Source organism: Desmodus rotundus, chromosome 5 (assembly GCF_022682495.2).
Source record: "Desmodus rotundus isolate HL8 chromosome 5, HLdesRot8A.1, whole genome shotgun sequence".
NCBI classification, from domain to species: Eukaryota; Metazoa; Chordata; class Mammalia; order Chiroptera; family Phyllostomidae; genus Desmodus; species Desmodus rotundus.
In genome coordinates this window covers 151,416,717-151,440,941 of record NC_071391.1, presented here as the reverse complement: position 1 = coordinate 151,440,941, position 24,225 = coordinate 151,416,717, and the positions used below count along the sequence as shown (strand labels likewise).

The 24,225-nt window shown below is 47.1% G+C and overlaps 1 protein-coding gene across 2 annotated transcripts in view; it reads left to right on the top strand.

The window, feature by feature from the left end:
- Positions 1–24,225, top strand: part of PLB1 (phospholipase B1) — a 180,108-nt gene that overhangs the window by 57,005 nt on the left and 98,878 nt on the right. For both annotated transcript variants that reach the window (XM_045189289.3, XM_071221572.1), the window contains exons 2-5: positions 2,872–3,071; positions 20,000–20,061; positions 21,672–21,738; positions 22,877–22,935. In XM_045189289.3, the coding sequence (XP_045045224.2) occupies positions 3,017–3,071; positions 20,000–20,061; positions 21,672–21,738; positions 22,877–22,935 (243 nt within the window). In that variant the 5' untranslated portion in view covers positions 2,872–3,016. The remainder of the gene's footprint in view (positions 1–2,871; positions 3,072–19,999; positions 20,062–21,671; positions 21,739–22,876; positions 22,936–24,225) is intronic.

The window sequence follows — 24,225 nt, the reverse complement described above, 5'->3', positions numbered from 1 at the left end:
TTTCATCCCTTAATCAAACCGTTATCTTTAGTATATTGATTGTAAACAAAGCTGCTAAGGGAAACGAAGTCAGCTCAGTTACCTGCATGGTGCTGTGTGTGCGTGTGTACATGCACAGGAGCACTGTGCATGCATGTGCACACATGGTGTTGTGTGTGCACACAGGAGCACTGTGCACGCATGTGCACACATGGTGCTGTATGTGTGCACACACAGGTGTTGTGTTGTGCACACACAGGAGCACTGGCATCTGAAGAGCATTTGAGTCTGGAGATTCCTAATCCATGTCCCCTCTTACTTCTGTGACTGGGAAGGGTCTTGGAGAACACAGGGTTGGTCAAACCAGTTGTCTCTTTGCCCCTAGGTAATACCCAACCAATGAAGGAAGATTATTGAAGGCCTTACATGTGCAGGAGACCACACTAGATACTCTCTGGTGGGAGAGGGTTCTGGGGTGCCAAGACGGCAGGAAGAGAAAGGTCCAGCCCTGTCCTTGGGAAGCCCCCCTGCCCCCGGCACAGGCAGGAGTGAGCCATACAAGGGGCCATGGTGAGGGCTAGTAGGGGCTTCAGAAGAACTCAAGCTTGGGGCACACATTTCTCAGGGCATCGCTGGCATCAGTGCACGGTACTCTGACAGCACTGTGGTCCCATCCCTCCCACAGTTCTGGTGGGTACCCTTCCTCTCCTAGCTGTGCATCTTCTCTGAAGTAGGCTCTGATGGGCACTTGTCCTGGGTGATGGGCTACTGGCCCATTGGCCGAGTTCACCCAGGAGGCCTGGACTAGGTTTTTCTTGTTGAAAGAAGAGGACAATTTCACTTACTCTCTGCTCACAGCCATTACACATTTCTATTGGCACTTTCTTCCCCAGGTCCAGAGTCCACCACAGGCGTTGTTTCTAGCTCCCGGCACAAGGGAATTTGGTGTAGCTGCATCTTTTAACCAGAGGGAAACACAAACCTGCTTTCCTTTTCTCAGAGTCTAGGGATTTCTTTGTGGATCTGTTCTACTACTCTCTGAGGTAGTGGTTTTCAAATTGTTGTTTGTTTGGTTTTTTTAACTGTGATTAACACAGAAACACTTGTTGCATCACCACATGTAGCTGAAACAGAAGTTTCCCCAGACATTACTTACCCTTACCGAATGCAGTGCCCTGGAACATTTTATATTCTATTAAATTTTTTAAAGTAGGGCTTATTATTCACCAAATTAAATCCATGGGATAGTAATGGCTTATATGTAACCCCTAGTTTGAAAATTGTCTGCTTTAATCCACGTGCTTGGTCTAGTGCCTCCTTGTGGATTGCTGGACAAGAGCAAACACTCAGCTAAGACTGCCACGCCTAAAAGATTTGAATTTATGGGCCTATCCTTTTCCCCACAGAAACATTTGCTGATTGTGGCTAAAAACTAACATGGGGTATTTTTCCTCCTCTAGGACATGTCTTTTTAGGACATTTTAGCAGCAAAAATCAAAGAACAAAAATTTACAAATAAGTGATGGAGCCTGTCTCTGGCTTTTGACCAGTGCTTGACCCCTTGTTTTCACAGCTGCTAAGAGATCACATAATAAATAGGTGCTAATTAAACTAACGCAGGCAAACAGCCAGCAGCTGTGTCTGATAGCGTGCCCAAGGACGCCATTCCCCCAGTGCCTCATGGTCGGTGAGGATTTCTTGATGCACCGAGAGGACTCGACGATTTCTTTTTATCTAAGGGGACATTTAAGAATGTCTCCCAAAGGTCAACAGCGCTTTTAAGTCATTTTTCTAAATGTCAAAGAGATTAGGTTGGTGTGTGTGCCAGCCCAGGGAGGCCTGGTAAGCATGAAGAGAAGCAGGTTAAGAGACGAAGCAAATGCATGCCTTATTGAGCCGGGCTGTTTCTGCCCATTTCCCATCATGCCCCCCACCCCACCTCCAACTGGCCAAAGCAAGCGTGGAGACCTATGAATGCTCATCCCGTCCAAGTAGGTCTGGGGACTCTTAGTAGCGGGACAGCAGCTTTGGGTCTCTTGTAGGGCTTGTGGGCAGTCTAGTGAAGATAAGGGTCAGATGCTCAGGCACATCTGTGCCCAAACGGCCCCTGCAGACCTTGCCTCGGGGGTATTTTCTCCTTCCTTCTCTGCGCTGCTCTCTGCCAGGCTCCGGGACCAGCCAGCTGGGCTAGTTGTGTCTGTGCCCACACACCCTCTGTGCTGCTCTGCAGCTGAGCCTTCATCATGGCTGAATCAGTGGTCACCCACAAGCCACCTTTTTCTGAGGAGATGAGAAAGGAAAACAACACCTTAATATCAGGGAAGGAGGAACAAAGGGCCGCCTACTCAGTCTTTACTTTATCCTCGAGATAACCGAGCTCTACCTGCGATTCTGAACATGTGAGAGATGCAGCAGCAGGCCAGGAGCCAAGGTTGGGTAACAGCAACAGAAACCAGCTCTGGGTCCCGGATGCCAGGCTCTTGGCCTTGCAGCCATACGGGTGGCCGAATGCAAGGGTATTGTTCCTCGGTGTTTGTGGGGACATTTTAAATTTCACCCTGAGGCCCTTTGGTCACCCAGGTTTTACATTTCAGCTCTGCCGTCCTGAAGTTGTACAGAGTCTACAGCTGAGAGCTTGAGGCACCCAAATTCTCACAGCCTTGGAAGATCGGAGAGTCTAGTCCGGCACCCTGGGTCTCCCGCCCCACGCGCCTCCCAGCAGACCAGTCCCCAACAGTGGCAATTTCTGGGTCCCCACCAACCTGGGAGGCCACACGAAGGGCACTGTGTGGGCCTGGTCTTTCGATGCCTGAGTCTAGAACCTGCTGCCCATCTTTGACCCATCCACCTGCAGAAACCTCCTGCCTAAATGTTAATATTTATCATTTACAGCTGGCCACTGCCCCCTTTCAAAGGTGAACACAGTAAAATTTATGACAGGCACACTATCAGACAACAGAAGAGCATAAAAGGAGGAAGAGTGACAGGCCCCCATCTGCAGAACCTGTTCATCCGAGGCCAGCTGAAGGACTGGAGCATGGGCCTGCAGCCACGCGCTGTCCTCCTGGGGCTGCTGCTGCTTCTGGGGCACGGTAAGTCTGCCAGGGCGCGCCCTGCTGGCGGCCCCTGCTGCTGGGCCGTGGAGCTCGGGAGAGGGAGGTGTCCTTTGCGTGAGCACAAAACGCACAGTTCAGGCCCAAGCAGGCTGGAATACTGCGGCCCATTGCCCGAGGCTGTGGGGCCAGAGGAGGGTCATGGGATGGGTGAGGACAGGCAGGCAGCAGCTCCGTCGTGGGGAACAAAAGCTGTGAGTGTAGGGAGTCACCGGGATCTGGATTCCGGTTCTCCATGCTGTGTGGCCTGGGCAAATGCTCCCTCCCTGGACCTGGATTTTTTTTCCTCATCCTTAACATGGAAATACTCTGCTAACGATAAGCACATTTTGATCATTCTATTTATGGCTTTTGTTTTTGCTAACAGGACAGAGGAAGGCAGATTTTAGGGTGATAAATTCTAAAGGATCGCCCACCTTTAGCGCTCTGGAACTTGATGTTACAGAGTGGGCTCCCGGGCAGGGCTTTGGGCTTCTCCAGAAGCTAAGGATTAGAAGATTGTGCCTCTGGTGCTGGCCGTCCCTCCCTACCCCTCTTCCTCCGACCCCCACCTGGCTCTTGCTTTGTTTAGAAAGGCAGAGTGTAAACTGAGTTTAAACTGAGCGGGGCTTCAAAGATATTGTAGCCTCTCCAGGTGAGAGGCCTGGGCTGGGAGTGGAAAACACTTGTGTCGGAGGCCACCGAGGGAAAGGAGGAGGTTTGCAGCCGAAGCCTGGGCCTGGCTGGGCCCAAGTGCCAGTTCTGCTGCTCGACCCGGACAGGTCAGCTGCCCTCTGAGTGTGGGGTGTGTGAGTGCAAGGTGGGGAGGACCGGGGTGGGGATGCGATGTGGGTGGGGGGATGATGCACAGAGTGATTACATTCTCCTAATTGCTCATGAGGCTGAGGTACTTTTAAAAAAACAAATGTTTATTGGCCACTTGAATTCCTCTTTCATGAAGTACCTGTTGAAGTGTTTTCCCATTTTTCCATAGGTTTGTTCTTTTCTCATCGGCAGATATTGTATACTCTGACACTTGTCTTTCCACTCTCTTTAGAGACGTTAGATGAATCATCAATTCCTTAATTTGGGGGGAAAAATGCAGACCACCCAAATGGGAATAAATGGAGGCTATTTCCTCAGGGTTTGCTCTAGCAAGGAGGCCAGCCACTATCACGGGTGTTGGGCAGAGACTCTGAGGCAGGCGGGGGAGTGGGAAAGCCTGAGAGTGAAGAGGGGGAGGCTTCAGGTGTGCTCTGCTCGCAGGTGGTTGCCATGGGGAAGCTGGAGGCTCCATAACCAGAAGCGAGGTCTCTTTAAGTGATTTGCTGGGAGAACACACCTGGCTTTCTGTGGTTGGTCCTGAGTTGGAAGCAGGGATAAGCGTAGGGAAGCTGCAACCACAGACCAAGTCCTGACTGTGTCCGGGCTGATTGCCACAGCCGTGGTGGCTGCGCTTCCTGGGCAGGCTGCTGCAGATGTGGGGGTGGCCAGAGTCCTGCTGTTACCTGTGGTCTGTTTGTACATTGTCTCTCGATTTCCAAAGTTTTTAATCTTTTCCCTAATGGCCTGTGACTTTGCATCTTATCTGAGAACCCCTCTTCTGCCTTGCAGACATGAAGATATTATCCTATACTTCCTTCTAAAAATGTTGTAACTTTGATTTTCTTTTCGGGGTCTTTAATACATCTGGGGTTGACTTTTGTGATTAATCTTCTTTAGATCTTTAATACCTCTCAAAGTTTTATTGTTTTCTCTGTTGAGGTCTTGCATATGTTTCATTATTCTTAGGTATATGATGTTTGTTGTATGGTGAATGGCTTTTCAATTTTTCATTTTGAAAATGTTATTGATATCTAGAAATAAAATTGATTTTAATATATTGGTTTTGAACCAAATTAAATTCTCATAAATGTTAGTAAGTTACATGTATGTTCTTTTGGATCATCTATGTACACAGCCCTGCCACTAATGAGAATGTTGGTGCTTTCTTTCCAATCTGTGTACACTTCTTGCTGTTGCCTTCCTGTGCTGGCCAGTAGCATCCATGACAGTTTCCCAAAAGTGATGGGTGGAGGTATTCTTACCTTATTCCCAAGTTCAAAAAAAAAAGTCTTCAATGTTTGGTCGGAAGGTATGGTGTTTGCTACTGGCTTTTCTGTGGATACTCTTTATAGAACTAAGAAAATGCTATTTTATTCCCAATTTTCTAAGAGGTGTTTTGTTTTTTAAATCATAAGTGGATGTTGAATTTTATCTAATATTTTTCTGCACTTATTAAGATGATTGTATGATTGACTTCTTTGATCTGCTGACGTGGTGAGTTAAATTAGTTGATTTCTTCTTTTATATTTTCCAGTCATTGCTTGTTAGGTTAAGCAGAGATCACACGTGGCGCATACTTGCCCTGCCTCTTTCATCTCTGGAGCGGTTCTTTAGAACAGTGCTTTAGCCTCTTTGTCTGTTAGTTTGTCTGCTTTGCATCCGCGCAGACTTTAGGCTGGCTTTCGTCACGTGCACTTCAACTTGGATTTGTCCGAATAGTTTCTTTATTGCTGGAGTCAGATTAAACTCTCAGGATGGAAATGCCACAAGAGAACGTCACGTCCTAGCTGTCCCATTAGGCCCTACACCTGATGTGGGAAATACCCTACCGGGTGATGTTGAATTTGATAGTTTGGTTTGGGTGGTGTCTGCCGATTTCTCCCTTGTGAGGTGCCATCCCGCGTGTGATATTTAAGTTATCTGTACAGAGATGCTGTGCTACCTTGTGACTGTTCTTACAGCCAGTGGGTTTTAGCGCCCACTTCTGATTCTTGCCTGAATTATTACTATGATGAGTGTAAAATGGTGATTTTAAAATGTTTACCACCCCTTCTAATATTGTGAGGAGGAATTGCTCCATTAAAAAAAAAAAGATTCTCTTTTCTTCTCCACTGTATGTACGTTTTGCCTTTTTAATATAAAATGGACTTGTAGAGTCTTTTCTTAATCAATGCATTATAATTCAGTCCTATCATTTATTTTGATGCTCAAGCTAATACCGATTTGGCCAATGAGAGCTTCCTTAAGCTAACTACTGTCTCTCTGTCAATTTTTAAGCACTTCTGAATTTTATGGGACAAGCTGTTCCAGGCTAATCTTGTATTTTTTTTTTTTTTCCTACCTCAGCCATGCAATTAGCCGTTTCTTCCATTGGTAGGGGATTTTATTTAGAAAATGAGAGCTGGGTGCTAGGAGCATTCACTGGTCCTGGGGTGTCATTGTGTCTAAACCCTCTCAGGGGGCAGAGCTAAGAAATACAGTTTTCTTTTTAAAAAAGGGTTTTACACAGACATCTCTAATTTCAGTTAGAAATAGTCTTTTGTCTCCTTCCCCCATGCCAGATCTGTATTGTCTTCCCACAGCCCGAACCAGTGCTGTAAAATATCAGTAAATTTACTCATGTGCTAAGCCCTATGACACATTAACCATAGCATCAGAATCGTTACAGCAATAACATCACCGCCAACAAATGCAGCTCAAAATTCCTTTGCTGTTCTTTGTCCTTGGATGACATCTGCTCAGGGTGGATAATCAGAATACTTTGTTCAAAATCAGTGGGTTAATTTTCTCTCTTGTTTCCTTTTTGTGGTTATGTTCTCTGTTTGACATGTCGTTAAAGTTAGTCTGTATTCAGTTATAAGTCTTCTCCCGTTCTTGTGATTTTACTTTATTTTTGAAAATGTAACACATTAACATGGCTAAAAAATCAAAACTACGGGAAAAGATACAGTTCTCAGAGACACCCCACCCCTCCCCTAGACTTCCCATTGCAGGTCCACCCACCTCTGTCGGTGCCCAATTTCAGTATTTTCATATGCTCTCAGTGTTTCTTTTTACAAACATATTCTTATTTTTTTCTTTTGGCATAAAGGTAACCTACTATATACTTTTTTGCATTTTGATTTTTCCATTGAACAATATACCCGAAATGCCTGTTTGGCTCCCTTACTTTGTACACCACGCCTCACAGCTTCCCGTCCGACTCCAGCATCTCTTTGTCCTTCTGCGCTGCCTTCGAAGTAACTTACGGCAACACATGTTCTAGTTTGTTCATTCTTCCAGTTCTGTCCGATTTGCTGTTAAACCTGAAGCTTTCAAGATCACTGAAGATTTTGAAAACTGACTTTATTTTTCAAATTTAATTTACATTTAGTCATTTACCAAATTTGTAAATGTTGCTTATGTTTTTTTAAATCCTCAACTGAGGGCATGCTTAGGGAGGGGAAGGAAAGGAGAGAGAGGAAGGGAAACATTGATGTGAGAGAGAAACATCGAACCGGTTGCCTTCTCGTACGCACCCTGCCTGGGGACTAAACTCGCAACCCAGGTGTACGCCCCAGCTGGGAATCAAACCTGCGACCCTCTGGTTTACAGGAGGATGCTCCAACCAACTGAGACAACCTGGCCAGGGCCAAACGTTGCTTTTGAAAATGATTTTGTGTTCCTATAAATATCCTCAAGTTTATCTTTTTTTAAAACATAGTTTTATAATTTTTGTCTGATAATTTCAGTATCCAAAGTCTTTGATCTATTTCTGCTCTATTTTTTATGCTAATTTTTGCTCCTTGATGTCTTGTTTCTTTCTGTGCTTGGTTATTTTTGTTACTGTGAGCTGCTCAGACCCCTTACAAATGATCTGTAGGATTCTTTGGGGCCTGGGATAAAGATGTCTCTCTCCATGGACTATTACATGTCATTCTGTCAGGCACTGGGGGACATTACCATTCGAGGATCACTCCCAACTAAGCTCGTGGTGTGAAGTTTTCTAGAACAGCTAACTCCCACGTTAAGCACTGTACATATACAACAGCTTCGCTTTAAGAGGGATGAACTATTATCCCCATTTTACAGATGAGAAAACGGAGTCTCAGAAATTAAGTAACTTGCCCAAGGTTATCCCGCTAATAAGTACAGGAGTCAGAACTCAGTCCTGAGTCTGAGTCCAGAGCTGGGAACTCGGGCCACCACCCGGCATTTCAGTCCAGCCCAAGGGAGGCCAGAATCACCATGGGGCTCTGCTTTAAGCTTTAAAATGGACAAACAGCACGTAGGAAAACAGATTCTAGCTCTGAAAGTTGGGGTTTATAAACCTGCAACATTATGATCTCGAAACTGCCACTGGCAAAAGCAAGTTGGCAAGAAATCGCTGTGTTTAAGAAAATACAATTTCACCTGAATTTTGTTTTCCTGGAACGGGTCAGAAGTTCTGCAACAGGCTGCCATGCCTCCCCTGGTAAGGCCCCTATGCCAGGCCTGTCACCGCAAAGCCATAGGAGGGAGCTGGGTGAACTCGTTGTGAGAGGGAAGGGGGACCTCTTTCGTTATCAGAACAAGTGAAGCTAGTCAACGTTCATTTCACAAGGGACCAGACTCCTTCCCGGAGGTCGCCTGCCCAGCCTTCTAGAAATACTGTCTTTCCAAATAAGAGCAGAAAGCAACCTTGGAGAACTTCTGGTGGCCCAAGTCCTTCCAGTCACTGATAAGAGAGGGGAGGGGACTTGCAGGAGTCATATACGTAGTTGGTGGCATCCTCACCCCCACTCCAGCTGCACACGCGCCTCCAGGGTCCTGCTGTGGCAGTGAGCCCAGGGACAGGATCTTCTCTGAAAGCTCAGAGTCCTGCCTTCCTGGGATGTCACCTGTACCTTGTAGATTTTTAGGCCTTTATTGTCAATCAAGTTCATCAAGTTGCATTTTCGGGACTGTCAGTCAACTGTCTGAGCAACCTGCTAAGAACTGGAGCTAGGCTGAGCCTGGCTGGTAGGTAATAAACCAAGTGTAAGGAGCCCTCTGGGGAGACAGAACTGATCTGCATAAAATTGCTGGTGAAGAATTAAGTACCAAAATAGGGGCAAGGAGCTGTGATAAAAGCAAGAGGATTCAGAGAACTGAGGTGCATGTGGGCTGGGGAAGTTTCATGTAGGAGGTGAAACTTGACTACATGCTGAGGGCTGAGTGGGACTCACATAAACACAGAGGAACGGAGAGGACTTGCCTGTGTGGGCGGCTGCACAGCCAAGGGCAAAGCGGGGGCTCAGCGGGGTGGGCAGTGGGTGGTGGGCGGTGGGCATGAGGAGCAGGGCCCAGGCCTGAGCTGGGGTGCAGGGTTGGCGCTGGGGGGCTGATGTGCTAGATAAAGTGGAGTTTTGAAATCCCAAGACAAGGAGAACAGTAGACATGATCACAGTGTCTTTTGGCTCGAAGAGACTGCTGAGACAATTTTATCCAAATCTTTTCTTTTACATTTACAAAAACTGAACCCTACAAAGGTTAAATGACCAGCCCAAGGTCACGCAGCCAGCTAGAATTTGAATTTGCTGGAGTGGAAGTGGGGGCTATTAAAGGTTCTTCAGGGGGAAGTAGCCTAATGCAAGTGGGCAAGAGGGCTCAGCTAGCTTCAGACATAAAAGGCCATGACTCAAAGAGACCACACATGGGGGAGCCAGTGCGCCTGGCTCCCAGGACGAGGCTGGCAGGGAGTCTGCTGGGCTCTGGGAAGGACCCGTGGTTTTCTTCCACCTTAGATAACCGTTTCCTCTTGCATTCTTGCATCTCAGTGAGAAATAGTGCTCTCTGCTTCACAGCAGAATGTTCCAGTGGTTTCTGGGAGAAACTTCCAGACCTTCCTAATGGGGTCACTATATGGCCCCCACACAGTCCCCTGGGATTCCCGTCTGGTTGGAGCTCACTAATCATTACCATTGCTCCCTCCAGCTTTGAGGGTCCCTGCTCCCCTTTAAAGTTCTGGGTGGGGGTGGCCAGAGAAAAGCTGGGAGCGATCCTGGACAGAGTTGGGGCTCCAGCCTGTCACAGATGAGGCTCCACTTGTTCACTCTCACCAGGGGACCCTCTTCTTGAGGTTGTCCCTCCTGACTCTGGGTCTTTCTCAATTGCCCTCATGAGGATGTTGAGGAAAATACAATCTCAAAGCAAAGTATTCCTTGTCCGAGGTTGTGAAGTCATTCAACAGCAAAACTCAAGTCAGCTTTGAGTGCGTTCTCTCCTCTTGGGATGCTCCCCAGAGCCGCCTTCCCTGTCCGGGGGCGCAGGGGGTGGATGTTGGATCTCGGGTGCAGGCAGGAGGGGGCACTGGCCTCTGGCTGGAATGGGACCTGTAATGGGTGGTGGTGTCTCCTTGTGGTGGTCAGCACAGGACACTGAGTAGTTAGAGAATGGTGGCTTGGGACTTTCTATATCATCTCTGATGTTTCTTATAATCTCGTCAGACTAGAGGCTGTGTCTGCTCAAAGACTGTGACAGTGTCAATCACATATCATTCTTTGGCTTTCTGATGATAAACCTGGATGGACTGATGGGTAAGGGAGGCTGAAACTATTGGCCTAGTAGACACGGCAACAGAATAAATTTCCATATGCTGGGAACTCGGGTTATAGAACAACATACACACTAATAAGCCTTTTTATAACCTCCTTTTAAAAAGCCCTTGCTCCCGAGGAAAGCATACCAGGGTAGGTTAAGGAGACTTGAGCTCTGCACGTGACCCTTTTCATAACCTGCTGAATGGTCTTTGGCAAATCTGCTAACCTCTCTGGGTCTTAGTTTCCAGAGGTACTGACGAGATGACCTCAAAGACCTGCCCACCTCGGCCATTCCAGAGTTCTAAGACAAACATTCAGACTGGCTACCCCAGAAAGGTCCTCTGGCCCTCAGTGTCACCTTCCACTGACCATGGCATGTGACCCGCCCCCCCCCCCCCCCCCCGCCGCCAGCTAACATCCCATGTTCCTCAGAGCACTGGGAATTCTGGGGTGGGAGCAGCAGCGGGCATGGCTCATGGTTTCTGACGCAGCACCCACAGACAGATTCATGGTTTCTGCCACAGTACCCACAGACAGACTCGTGCCAAGCTGGCTCACAGGTTGCCAGCAGCACCCACAGGCCCTGGGTGTGAATGGGTGAGAGCCGAAGCCCAGCAGCTTAGAGTTCAGAACAGTACAGGGGCAAACACAGGCTGACTAGGAGTCTCGCCTTCCCAGCCCGCTGGGCCAGCTCACTGCTTGGTGGGTGCAGCGGGTGCAAGGCCTGCCCCTGCCCGCAGTCTGTGTCAGCTGGCGGGAGTCACCTACCTCTCCGAGCTTGTGAAAAATGCCACCAGGGTCATAAATTCTGCCTCATGCTGCTCTTTAGGGTTGCCGTGAGGACATTATATACTTTCCAAAGAGCCCACGAATGTTACGTACATGGAAGCGTGGCGTTAATTCCCTGTGTGTTGGCTGGGGCAGTCGTCCCCATTGCCCAGGGCAAGCGCCTTCCCTCACGCAGGAGACCACTCAGCCCTCTCGTGTGTGCGGCCCACTGCTGCTCACACAGCCCCTGCCTCTTCTCCGACCCTCACGGCCACCCCGTGAGGGAGGCAGGGAAGCCAGTCTTCTCCCCGTTTTACAGATGAGGAAGTCAAAGTTCAGACAGACTAATGCTGTCTTTCCTCAAGGCAGGGATGGGGTGGGGGGTGGGCCATGGCGCTCCAGGCTCAGTTTAAGTAGAAAAACATAAAGGAAATCTGTAAGTGACCAGGGCTGGAGCTGTTTTAATTCTGTTTGAAATCACCTTACCTGCCCCCTAGCCATCTGTTGGGCTGACACACTTTAGGTTTCTTTGAAGAGTGGGGCTGTCAAACTCACAAGTCCCTGGACAGCACTCAAAGGGCTTTGAACAGCTTGGTTCCTGGCACACCCAGGCCCTGCCCCAGGCCAGTCAAATCTGCGTCTCTGTGTTGTGACAATCACTTCTGTTCCAGAAGTTACTTCCCTGAGGGAGAGTGTGTGCGACTTCACCTAGCCAAAGCCTGAGACCTACGTGGTGGTAGCATGTCTGGCGTGGATGGCTGACCTCAGCAAGCCTGTGTTTCAGAGTGCTCACAGGTGTCTCTCTCACTCCCATCAGCGTGGAAAAGTACATGTTTTTTTCCCTTACTGGCCTTATGGAGGTGGGATTTTTTGGGGGGAGCTCTAAGTCTTTCATGGATGGTGAGCTTGAGGTTAAAACAACTGCTGAAAGGGGAAAAATCCCCCTGGGATTCTGTGATCGAGGTTCAAGCTTGTCACAAGTGCTCGGGTGATTTTTTCCACAATGCCTCAGGCTGCGGCAGGAATAGGTAAGAGATTTTCTTCCCCTTTACGTGGTGGAAAGCAAAACACTGGAGTTTCACTCAAAGATTCAGTGGGAACAGGACCTAGGGGTCCCAAGTTTCCATGGGGATCTTCAGGTCTGGACTTTTAACATTTATTGGGTTGGCAAACAGTCTGTTTAGTTTTTTCCATAAAATAAAAGACACATTTTTCATTTTCACTGATAACTTTATTGATTTGGATATTTTGAGTATGACACCTGTCTCCTGTGTGGTATAATGTTGATTGTTCTCAATTAATGTCTCAAATTGATCACTATCAACTTCCAGTGGTCTACCCAGCTATGGAGCATCATTCAGCAAGAAATCTCCAGCATGAAACTTTGCAAACCACTTTTGACATGTTCGATCGGTCACAGCACCTTCTCTATACACGGCACAAATCTTTTTCTGCATTTCAGTTGTGGTTTTACCTTTCTTGAAATAATAAAGCATAATATGCTGAAAATGTTGTGTAGTTTCCTCCATCTTCAATATTAAAATGGCTATACATAAATTCACCAATTTTGATGTTTTTTTAAAAATGCACACTGATATGACAGCTGTCACTATGCAATCTAACAGAATTGTTTCAAATGACATTAAAGACAACTAAGTGCTACTACAGCCGTCTTATGGAAAAAACCCAAACGAACTTTTTGGCCAACCCAATAGATTCCAGGCAGAACCCCTTTGTGACACCCCTGGGCAGTTAGTTATCATGGACGATTCGTATCTTTAAGATGAAAATATGAACTCTGTAGCTATATGAGGAAATCCCAGAACATGGAGCCTGGAAGGGTCTGAAAATTGGCCTGTGCTAACCATCTCTCTGACACGGAAACTACCATAATTATAACTACCAATTACTGCGCCTTTACCAGGTGTCAGATTACAGTGCTTTGTGTTTACACGTGTTTAATCTGTACAGCAGCTCCCTGAGGCTGGTATGATCACCCTCATCTTAGAGGTCAGGAAACGGAAGCGCAGAGAGATTGACTAGGCCAAGGGTGTCCACGTTGGTGGCCTCTGCTGGGGTGTGCCTGCCACAAGGCCGCCATGACCCCATCCTCTGCTTGGACCCACGCCCTGGTGGCCTGTTCTTGTTCAGGTGGCTCTGACTATTCTGCTAAGGGAGAATCTGTGGCCACTGGTCTGGTCCTTGTTTGGGGGCGTCACAAAGAACAAGGCCAGGCCCCTTGGCATCTGGCCCTTTAGATGCTGAAGGAAGTTCTCATCCACCTCCCCTCCGTGTCTCTCTTCTGGTTTTCCCAAGTGTGTTTAAGTATGATATGTGACTATTTAACACTTTCAATGTGTCCTCCCTGCTCTATGATTTTATTTCTCCCTTCTTTTATATTGGTGTTGGCAAGCTTTTTCTATAAAGGGCCAAATGGTAAATATTTTAGGTTTTGGGGATCATATATGGTCTCTATCATATGTTCTTTTTTTTTTTTTTTTCGCTAAAACCTTTTAAATACATAAAAGCCATTTTTATCTAGAAAAATAGGGTGTGGGCAGAGTTGACCTACAGGCAAGTTTTCTGGCTTCTGTTTTTACAGTCAATTTTATTCTGGATTTACCTACATATTTATTCTTTCTGTACTTCATTCCTTCTTACACGACCATGCTTCCCTCTGGAGCCATTTCCTCTTAGCGTTTCGAATGTGTCATCCCACTGTTTACTGGCCCCCATTGCTTCTGATGCTGAGTCAGTCGTAATGTTGGTCTCACGTATGTGAAAAGTTGTTTTGTCTTCTGCTATTTTCAAGACTTTCTTCTTGGCTTTAGAACTACACCTAGACATATTAGTTATTACAGTTGATGTGTCTTGGTAAAATCCTTTTTGTGATTTTATTTTTATCTGAGTTTTTTTTCAGCTTCTTCTATTGGACTCAATATTTTTCACCAAATGTGAGAAGGTTTCAGTCATTATCTCTTCAAATATTTTTCTGCCTCCTTCTCTCTCTGCTTCTTCCAAAGCTTGTTACCTGTATGTTTGTATGCTTGGCAATATGCACGGATCTCTGAGGCTCTTGTTTATTTTCCTCTGTATTTTTCCGAAATGTACTTTCTCTTCATCTACCTTTAAGTTTATAGATTCTTTTTTTTCTGACATCTTGAGTCAGTTGCTGAGCCCATCTAGGAAATCCTTCAGTGATCGTAATTCTCAACTCTGGAATTTGTTATATTTATCATAAATATATTATAACTATATAAATGTATAAAAGAAGGTATATATCTCTTCTATTTATTGAGTCAATCTATGTTTTTCTGTGGTTCTCTGAACATAGTTTCTTTAATTGTTTGAAAATTAATATATAAATATATCAACATATATTAAACATGTTAAATTTCAATATATAAAAATATATATTACTACGTAATTCTTTGGAAAAAATATACATTAGCTGCTTCTAAGACTTAGCCTGCAAAACCCAACATCTGAGCCCACTCGGAACCAGTTTCCACTCATTGCTCTTTTCCTGGATACAAGACCATCTTTCCAGGTTTGAAACATGTCTTGTAACTTTTGGCTGATAACCAAACATATTTGATAAAACTGAGCAATTCTTGATTGTGCTTTATTTTTCTGAGAGTCACTGGTTTATTTCTTAGTAACTTGCCTGGACTTGAACTGTGAAACCTGTTTCCCTCACTATGTGCAGCCACTGATGTCTTTGCTCAGTTTTTTATTTCTCGTGTTGATTTTTTTCACCCAAGTCCTAGGGGGCCATGCCTGAGTGTGCAGGTTTGGCAACCAGCCAGTGAGCTGGAGAGAGGTCGAGCTCAAACACTGCGAGTTTGTAAGGCTCTGTTCACTGGTCTGTGAGTAGGTTGGAAAAGAAACACAGAGTTGCAGCCAGTCCTCCAGTTTCTCTTTGCTTGAATCTTACATGGGGCTCTTGCAGGTTTCCGCATCATGTACATAGATTTCCAGTCAGCCTGAACTGTGTAAAGAGCATATCTCAGCCCTTCTCATTGCTGGGGTTTCCCCATTAAATTCCCTGATTGGCTCACCTCTATCCCAAACAGGGAACAAAACTGCAGGCTAGCAAAGCTGCAGATGTTACCCATTTATTCCCACAGTAGTCCACCATTTTTCACTGTCTATTGTCTGTTTTGTTTTGGGTTTTATTTTCTTTTTTGTTTTCTGTTTATTTTGTATTGTCTCCTGGTAATTTTCTTAAAAACTAAATGACAGGCATCATATATGCATAAGTAGGAAGATAATATCATGTTCTGGGTGGTGCTGTCTTCTCCCGTAAAGGCTTTACTTTTGCTTTTGGCAGCAGGTAGGTAGAGGCAGGTCACCTAAATCTAAGCTGGAGTCAGACTCAAATCTCTGATAAGTATACACAATGGAGTAAAAAAGAATGAAATCTTACCTCTTGTGACAGCATGGAATGACCTAGAGGGTATTGTGCTAAGTGAAATAAGTCAGATGAAGACAAATACCATATGATTTCACTTATATGTGGAATCTAGACAACAAAATTAACAAACAAAATAGAAATAGACTCATAGATGCAGAGAACAGACTGATAGTTGAGAGAGGGGAGAAGGGTGGGAGGCTGGCTGAAAGGGGTAGAGAGATTAAGAAGTACAAATTGATAGTTACAGAATAGTCACAGAGATGTAAATTACAGCATAGGGAATATACACAGTCAATAATGTTCTAATAACTATGTATGGGGCCAGGTTGGGTACCTGAAATATCGGTGGGGGGAGCACTCGATAAAGTACATGGTTTTCTAACTATTATCCTTACACCTGAAACTAATACAAATGTAAACTATAATAGAAACCTTGAAAAAATGAACCTAAAACAAAAAAGCCAGGCTTCAGTCTTTTTGGAGGCTGGTCTGTTTCAAGTTTATCCCTGCTCCAAGGGTCTAGCTCTTTGAAGTCCCAGCTGAAAGCCTGGGACACTGACCACAGCCCCTCCTCCTTGATGGGCACTGAACTCCCATATTTTCCCCACCTCCATGGAGCTGCCTGCAGCTCTGCACAGCACACTAGCCTCCTACCTTCTGATACTGTTGCCTGTGATGTGGCAAATGCTTCAGGAGTAAAAACAGCATCCAATGTTGGGCTTACTCTCTCTATGTCTCTTTGACTTTGGGCCCCTCAAATTCTTGCTGCAGTTTCGACTCTCAACAGATGGTCTTTCTCAATCTCTCTCTCTCCCCCACACAGCCCCCGACCTCTCCCCCTCAAGGCGGAAATATGTAATAATAGAATGTCTACAGAGGAAAAAAATAAGGTCCAGAATAGTCCGGAACAATTGTGGGAAAAATTGTAGGAATCCCTTGACTCTCTTCAGAAATAACCTCTTTGAGCCCCGTTACGACTTTTTAGAACTAGAGTCAGCACATAGGATCTCTCAGAAGCCCTGCCTCTTTAAAGAGAAGTGTTTACCTTTTGCTGCTATAAAATCATACTGATAGTGACATCTATCTCCCTGGATTGTTTTGATGGTAAAACAACAGCACCTTTTACCAAAACTAACATAGTTCAATAAATATTTTGTGCAGGCACTGGGCTAGATATTCTGCTTATATTATTTAATTTAAAATTTTTATAGAGTTCTGAGTATATTCACTGTCATAAAAATCTTTTTCAAAAATGTTATTATTATATTTTTATCGTCACCTGAGGACGTGCTTATTGATTTTAGAGAGAGGGGAAGGGAGGATGAGAGAGACAGAGAGAAACATCAACATAAGGGAGAAACGTCGATGGGATACCTCACGCATGAGCCCCAACTGGAGACTGAATCCGCAACCTAGGCATGTGCCCTAGCCAGGCATCAAACGTGTGACCTTTCGGTTTATGGGCTGATGCTCCAACCAACTGAGCCACACCAGCCAGGGCCCAGGATCTTTTTCCTTCCCTTCCCTTTCCTTTTCTTTTCTTTTTGAAGAAAACTACTGTTTACATCAGGGGAACAATGACTTTCTTTGAGGAGCGTTGTTTTTTTTTTAATTCTCAGACTTGGAGTCTGAGAAGACTAGAGGTGCTGAGTGGGGCATTTCTCAAAGGCCAGGAAGAGTCGGCTTTTGTGGTATCTGTGTCCCTCTGCCTGTGAAGGTCCTGGCAGAGCCCGGTGGAGGGGTGTGGCAGCAGCAACCAGTCTGGTGATCTAGGAGTAGATCCCAGGTTTCTACCTAGGCTCCCTGGGCTGAGGCTGCTGCTGATCAGAGAGCCTCCTCCCCGCCCCCCCCCCGCCCCGTTGCAGCTTGACGACCACTTTTCTGTGGCAGGCCCGGTCAGGCAGGCACTGGGGGGCAAACCATGGCCCGCAGTACAGATTCGGCCTTCTGCCTGTTTTCGTACGACCTATGAGCTGAGAATGGTTTTTACACGTTTTGATTCATCTTTCCCATGTGGACGTCTAGTTGTTCCAGCACCATTGGTTGAACAGACCATCTCTTCTCCATTGGATTACTTTTGTTCTGTTGTCAAAGGTCGGGATGCTTTCTTTATGTGGGTTTTCAGGGCTCCACATCCGGGCCCATGGAGCTCTTGTCTGTTCCCACGCCACGCTGCCCTGAACAAGCCTTGAAGTTTTGTGGCATTAGCTCTCCGACTTTGTTCTCCTTCAATTTTCTGCTGGCTTTTAAACTTCAACATCAGTTTGGTGATACTCACAAAGGCTTTTCCTCTTTTAAGTAGTTGGGGGTGAAAAGAGTGTTTCATGACACATGGAAATTTTATAAAATTCAAATTTTACTCTCCATAAGTAAAGGGAATTTGTCTGCACAGTGTCTGTGGCTCCTTTCACACGACAACAGCAGAGCTGAGTAATCGTGAAACAGACCCTATGGTCTGCAAAACCTAAACTATTGACTGCCCGACCCTTTGCAGGACAAGTTGGCTGAACCCCGGTCTAGATGCTAGACTCGGACTTAGCTTCTTGGTTGTGAGCGTGGCCCGTGAAGCCAGACTGCCCATGTTCAAGTCCTGTCATCATCATTCGCTGTCACCTTTAAAATGCTGCCCGACCTTGCTGGGCCCTCATCAGTCCAGCGGGGACAGTGGTTAGCTCCTAGAGTTGTTAGCGTTCGGTGAGTTATTCTGTGTAGGTGCTTAGAACAGTGCCTGGCACATAGAAGCTGCATAGAAGCATTGGCTACCATATAGATTTTTGTTGTGGCTGAAAAATATTAGGAAAATAGTCTCAAATCTCTGCCCTGCTCATTCATCTGCCTCACTACTCCCAGAGTGATGAGCATCTTAAAATACTCCTTCACACTCATCCCTTCAGAGACCCGTCACGGCTCACCGCTGCCCGTGGAGTAGCCTGGCATCTGCAGCTCCGCAGCCTGGCTGCTGTCTGTGTGCGAAGCCCCATCTAGCCCGCCTTCCTGTCCCCTACCCCCAGTCACATGCCCTGTCCTCCAGTATTTGGTAGTGCTCCGTGCTTGTCCACACCTTCCCGTCATGTGGCTCTTTCTGTCCAGGAGCTTTCTTCTGGTAATTGCAGGAGGGTCGCTGAAACCTGAGGGCGGGTGACAGCCACCATCCCTGTTATGAGCTTTGACACAGAAATGAGTGTCTGACCGATCTCTCAGGGGCATGAAATGGAAATACATTCTTGTTCCTCATCAAATTCCAGAAAAAGTCTTTTCAGGGCCCAAAAAGTAAAGCTGCAGAAGAAGACTGGGGTGGAAAAGAAATTAAGCTCCAAGCCAGACCTCCCTTTTGCATTGCCCAGCACTGTTTGGGGGACTCACATGGCACGACCTCACATGGTATCCAGAGCAGAGGTGGGGAGAAGTCAGAGGCGGCAAGGGGCCTGGGTCTCTGATTACACGTCAGTGGCATAAACATATCAGGAAGCTGTGGAAGGAAGCATCAAGATCATATAACAACGTGAAAAATGCTCAAGGTTCAGCATTAGAGGGAGCTTGCAGGATACAAAATTGCATCCGCATTGATTACAGCCAGATGAAAAGTGTGTCGGATCAGGGGCAGGCCTGATGGCCACACGAGAGTGTCAACAAAGGAAACGCTTTGGTTGTAGGGGTAGAGGCACTGTGGGTGGGGCTCTGTTGGCGTCTTTACTTAGAGCACTATTATTTGTACTATACTATTATTTGTATATTTATAAGGTTAATGAGTCTGTTTTGTTTTATTGTATGTAAATTTTATTTTTTAAAAGTAAAAAAAAAGTTTTAAAAGACCGGGTCCAAAGTAAGCTGGGACGAGGGTAGTGTCTTTGCGGGCTCCCTACCTGCTTTTCTGCCCCATCACCTACAGTCCCAAGGCCCCATGATGCAGCCCCTGTCCAGCCGTCCTGTGTGGTCACGGCTGCTGGGAATCCAATGAGCAGCGCTTCTCCTAAGCTCGCATCACTCATCAGCCTACTCCAGAATGTCCTTCACCTCCCTGTCTATGTCCTGGCCTCCCAAACTACAGCAGCTACTTATCCAACATCTCCTGTCTCGGGAGGTCTGCCTTTTGCTAAGTGATGTACATGTGTGTGTGTGGGGTCATTGCTGACCCTTTGCAGGTGACACGTTCACTTTCCGCCCAGGGATTTGGCTTTAATAGGCTGCGTGCATGGAAGTGCAGCGTTCCAAACAATGGAGGTGATAGTTGGAGAAATGGAATCTAGATTTTCCCCAACAGGAAGGATGTCGAGGAGCTGGGCGCAGAGCTCTGGTGGGAAGGGCAGGAAACGTACAAATCTGGGTGGGAGTCAATTCCAGCTAAATAACCTGAACTACATATTTTTGCTTTCTTTTAGGGACCACTCAGGCCCATGCCTTTCCTGGAGAGAATTCATTGGAAGAGCAGCTGTGTCCAGAGGTGTGGGCTTTGTCCTTTTTGGAGGACTGGCGGGGTCTTCCCCAGTGGGTAAATCCAAGTATCAATGCAAGTTGGCAGGTTCCTTCTTGAGGGAATGGGCTGGATGAGCTGCTTCCCCCAGGGGCAGTCTGGCTGCCTGGCAAGACAGAGACAGCACACTGTCTCTCCTGGAATCTGGGGGCCCATCATTCCTGAAGACTGAGTGGGTGGTTCCCAGAAGTGTCCAGAAAGAGCCGTAAATGGGCTTGTTATCTTTGTGAACCTTGAAGCAGATTCTGTGAGTTATCTGGAGGCAGCTGGGTAAGGGCTTCCCAGAACATCCCCAAGATAAGAGTTGAGAGTAAAAGCTTTATCTCTTCCTGCAATCAGTAACTGAAGAGGATTAACCTGTGAGCATGAGGTGTGGTCCGGGGACTCAGTTACTGCTTGTTTTCCCCTGTTGGAGAACAGTGAGTTCTCACTTAAAGTTGTAGATAGGTTCTTGTAACTGCAGGGACCGACCTGTAATGAAACCACTTTTACCACAGGCTAGTTGGCATAAACAAGAGTTAAGTTGCTATGGCATCTCATCAACCTTACAAGTCGAACAAGATGACTTTAATTAAGGGCCTGCTGTATTTCGTCTTCCACTCTCAATTCTGGGGAGAAAACATCAGATCTCCCTTCCCAAAGCCTGTCACGTGATTCACAGAAGCAGAGGCTGCTCTGGACCCCTGCGAGCCTCTGAGGAGCCCGGGTGGCCTGGAGGACCCGAGCATGGGTCGCCCAGCCCCTCCTCTGTTCTCGGCAGCCCTCTGGGCTTAGGACAGGCCAGTCTGGGGGAGACACGGGTCTGTAGTTTGAAGTTCACCCAGTTTCTCGCAGCACACAAACATGATGCCTCACATACCTGCTTTTGTGTAAAGAATCAAAGGAGAGAAAGGAGGTAATACAAATCAATATAGCATAGATGAATCTTTTAAATATTTTATTTATTTGTTTTTAGAGAGAGGGGAAGGGAGGGAGAAAAGGAGAGATACATTGATATAAGAGAGAAACATCGATCGGTTGCCTCTTGCACACACCCAACTGGGGACCAAATCTGCAACCCAGGCGTGTGCCCTGACCAGGAATCAAACCAGTGAACTTTCGGTTTGTGGGACGATGCCCAACCACCTGAGCCACACCAGTCAGGAAACATAGATGAATTTTTTTAATCTTTTAGTCTAGGTACTCTGGGTCTCTTCGTAAAGATTTTTTTTTATTGTGGTAAAATGTACATAATACAAAATTTACCATGTTAATCATTTTTCAATGTATAATTCAGTGGCGTTAAGTTCAAACATTCATATTGTGTGACCGTCATTACTGTCCACCTCCAGGACTTTGTCATCATCCCAAGAGCTGATCTTTATTCTCCCTGCTGCCTGCTAAAATCACTGTCAGATGACATGGGTGCGCTTATAGCGGGTGGACAGGGATTAGTAAGACCATGACTGTGGACAGTCGTTGCGTCTGGGTTTCGAGCCTCGATAGAACAAGTACATGGTCGTTGCTACACCAAGCTCTCTGGACCTGCAGCAGCTCCACACAAGGCAGCTGATGTTCCTGGTGTTTGGTTGTATTTGCAGAACCAGGAGAGTTTTCAGTTCCTGTGCGACCCAAAGAAGTCAGGCTCCAACGTGCCTCCTAAGTCGGGTAGGTGACCCTGAGCCATGATGCTGGTGTGGCCAGCAGAGGCTCTGGCCCTACTTCTCTTGTAGCTTTTGACCATTCAACTCCTCCCTCTTTCCCATCCTTAGCCCCTCAGCCCTTCTGCTTTTCCCCTCATTTATTTCTATGGAGGGATGCAGACCCATGCATCAGTCAGAGCTGAAACCAGCATGGCCCACGGTGCCTGGCTGACGAGCGCAGCCTCCGGGAGCACTCGGCTGGCTGCAGGGGAAGACAGTGTCGTGGGAGCGGCAGGTTGGAGGCCAGCCCCTGAGGGGCCTTCCCCAGGCCTGTAAGGCAGCCACAGTGGCTGCTCTTGGCATTTTTTTCCTAAAACGGGCTATGTTTGTCTAACGCCTGGATGCTCTGCACGTTGCTCTTGAGCTGGTCATCTCCTCTTGTTTTATCCTGCCAAGAGGCCACATCATCATACACTGTTTAATGGCTTTATTTATGTTTGCATGGCACTGACTTCCCGGGGTCTCCAGTTAAGCGTGTCATCCTTAGCACCCTGTTTTATGAGGAGTGCAGGCAGAAAAAACATCTGTGTACGTCTTAGGAAACGGCTTCTTTGGGAGCCCCTAACATGACCAGAGAACAAGTCAGTGGTTTCTGGGGAGACTTAATTCTAAAAGTGCCGGCCGTCCAGGTGGGTCAAGGAGGCTTCCTGGGGGACCGTTTGCAGGCCTCCGGCATCCGATATTTATGTGCGTTCATAGCTCTGAGTGCTGTTCTCGGGCCATCCTCTAGCCAATGTGACTGTGTGCCCAGATGGTTTGCATTTCAATTTTGCCGTCTTATTAATCGTCCAGAAATGCAGAGCCATGGAACAGGTGAGAGGGGAAATGAGGGCCATGAGAGACCTTCTTTGGGACTCGTTTGGGAGACCTTGACTTCAGTTCACAGTGTGGCCTCCAGAGAGGAGTGAGCCTCTTCTGAGCAGGTTCCTAGGCCCCCAGTGACCACCTGGTCTTCGGTTCCCTGCTCCTGTGGCCAAGAGACTCAACCTTTGCCTCTGTCCTCTGACAGGGGGCCATGGGGCTGCGCCTCCTATTTGGTGTCCCTGGCCCACATTGTGGGAAATACAGACCTGACCTTCTTACCTGGGTTCTTGTCTTTGCAGTCCACTCCCTGCGACCTTCTGATATTAAATTTGTGGCAGCCATCGGCGATGTGGAAACTGTGAGTATTCCAAGAAGGTGGAGGTGGGAGACAGGATTTGGGATCGGCGACCCTCCAAATGAGCTCCTGGTCACCGGGCAGGGTGTTCTGTCTCGGGAGAGCAGCTTACTCTCTAAGTTGGAGAAATCCTACAATCCAGGGGGTTCCGAGTCTTTCTTTTTTTTCTTTAATCAAATCAGTGCCTCCCTTTATGTTCAGGTTAGAAAACGTTTGAAGTTTCTCATTAATAAATTAAACCCATTGATAAATTAAGTCAAGGATCACACAGAATTTTAAAAGTAATCTCTTAAACTTTCTACGATAAAGAAAAACATGTCCTTATCTGCCTGGTAAGGTTTTAAAAATACATGCATCCTTGCCAAAACATTTTAAGTGGTGTATTTCCCATGGTCAGAGGGAGAAAGAAAGCGATAAAAGAAAGGTGGGGAGAGAGGGACGAGCACAAAGACAGACACCTACAGACAGGAGGGCGGCAGAGTGCATGCCCGTGTAACTGCCCACCCTGGCCTCCCACAGTCCCCCCTGCCCTGGTCTGAGTAAGAGCCCATGGTCCTGCTGCCCCCGGCTGGACAGGCCACTTACCAGGTATCCTCTGCTCTGCCCCAGAGCCCTGCTGTACCTCCCACACCCAAACTAGGACATTCCTCTCCCTCCAGTGTCCTCTCCTCCCCAGTGTCCCTCCCCTGGTCCTGCTGCAGACGGTACTCCCGGAGACCTCAGCCCCTTCCCCTGGGCCACCTGGCTGCAGGCCCCAGCCCACCGCCCCCAGCATAGTGGTGGCCGTATGTGAAGTAGGAGACTTCACATGAGAAACCCCAGTGAAACTGGCAGGCAGAGCTCCCTACCCTCGTTCTCCCCTCGAGGTGCTGGTGGTGTCGGGGCTGCACGTGTGACTGTGGGCGTGTGTGTGCGCGCGCGTGTCAGGGTAAGGGTGGAGATTTACTGCTGGGAGAGACGTGAAAGGGGAGGTGGGAGTAAGCGAGAAAAGAGGTTTCACATACAAGGACCAGCTCATTGACGTTGCTGAGCCCGTGCATCCCAGCAGGCTGACGGTTACATTCCAGGGCCTGGACTGCGGGCCACGCCCCGGAGTACTTGTGTTCTTCCACTTCAGGCAGGAAGTTCACTGCAGGAAAGTCTCCACCCAAGTCAGGCTTCCAATTATGTTCAGCCAATCAGTGACCCCCACTCTGGCCCCAGCGCTGAAAGAGCCCCTTATTTATGAATTATTCATGAATAATTCAGACCCCCCAGCTCTGGCCTGTCACTTAGCTCATCCTTTCTCCTCCT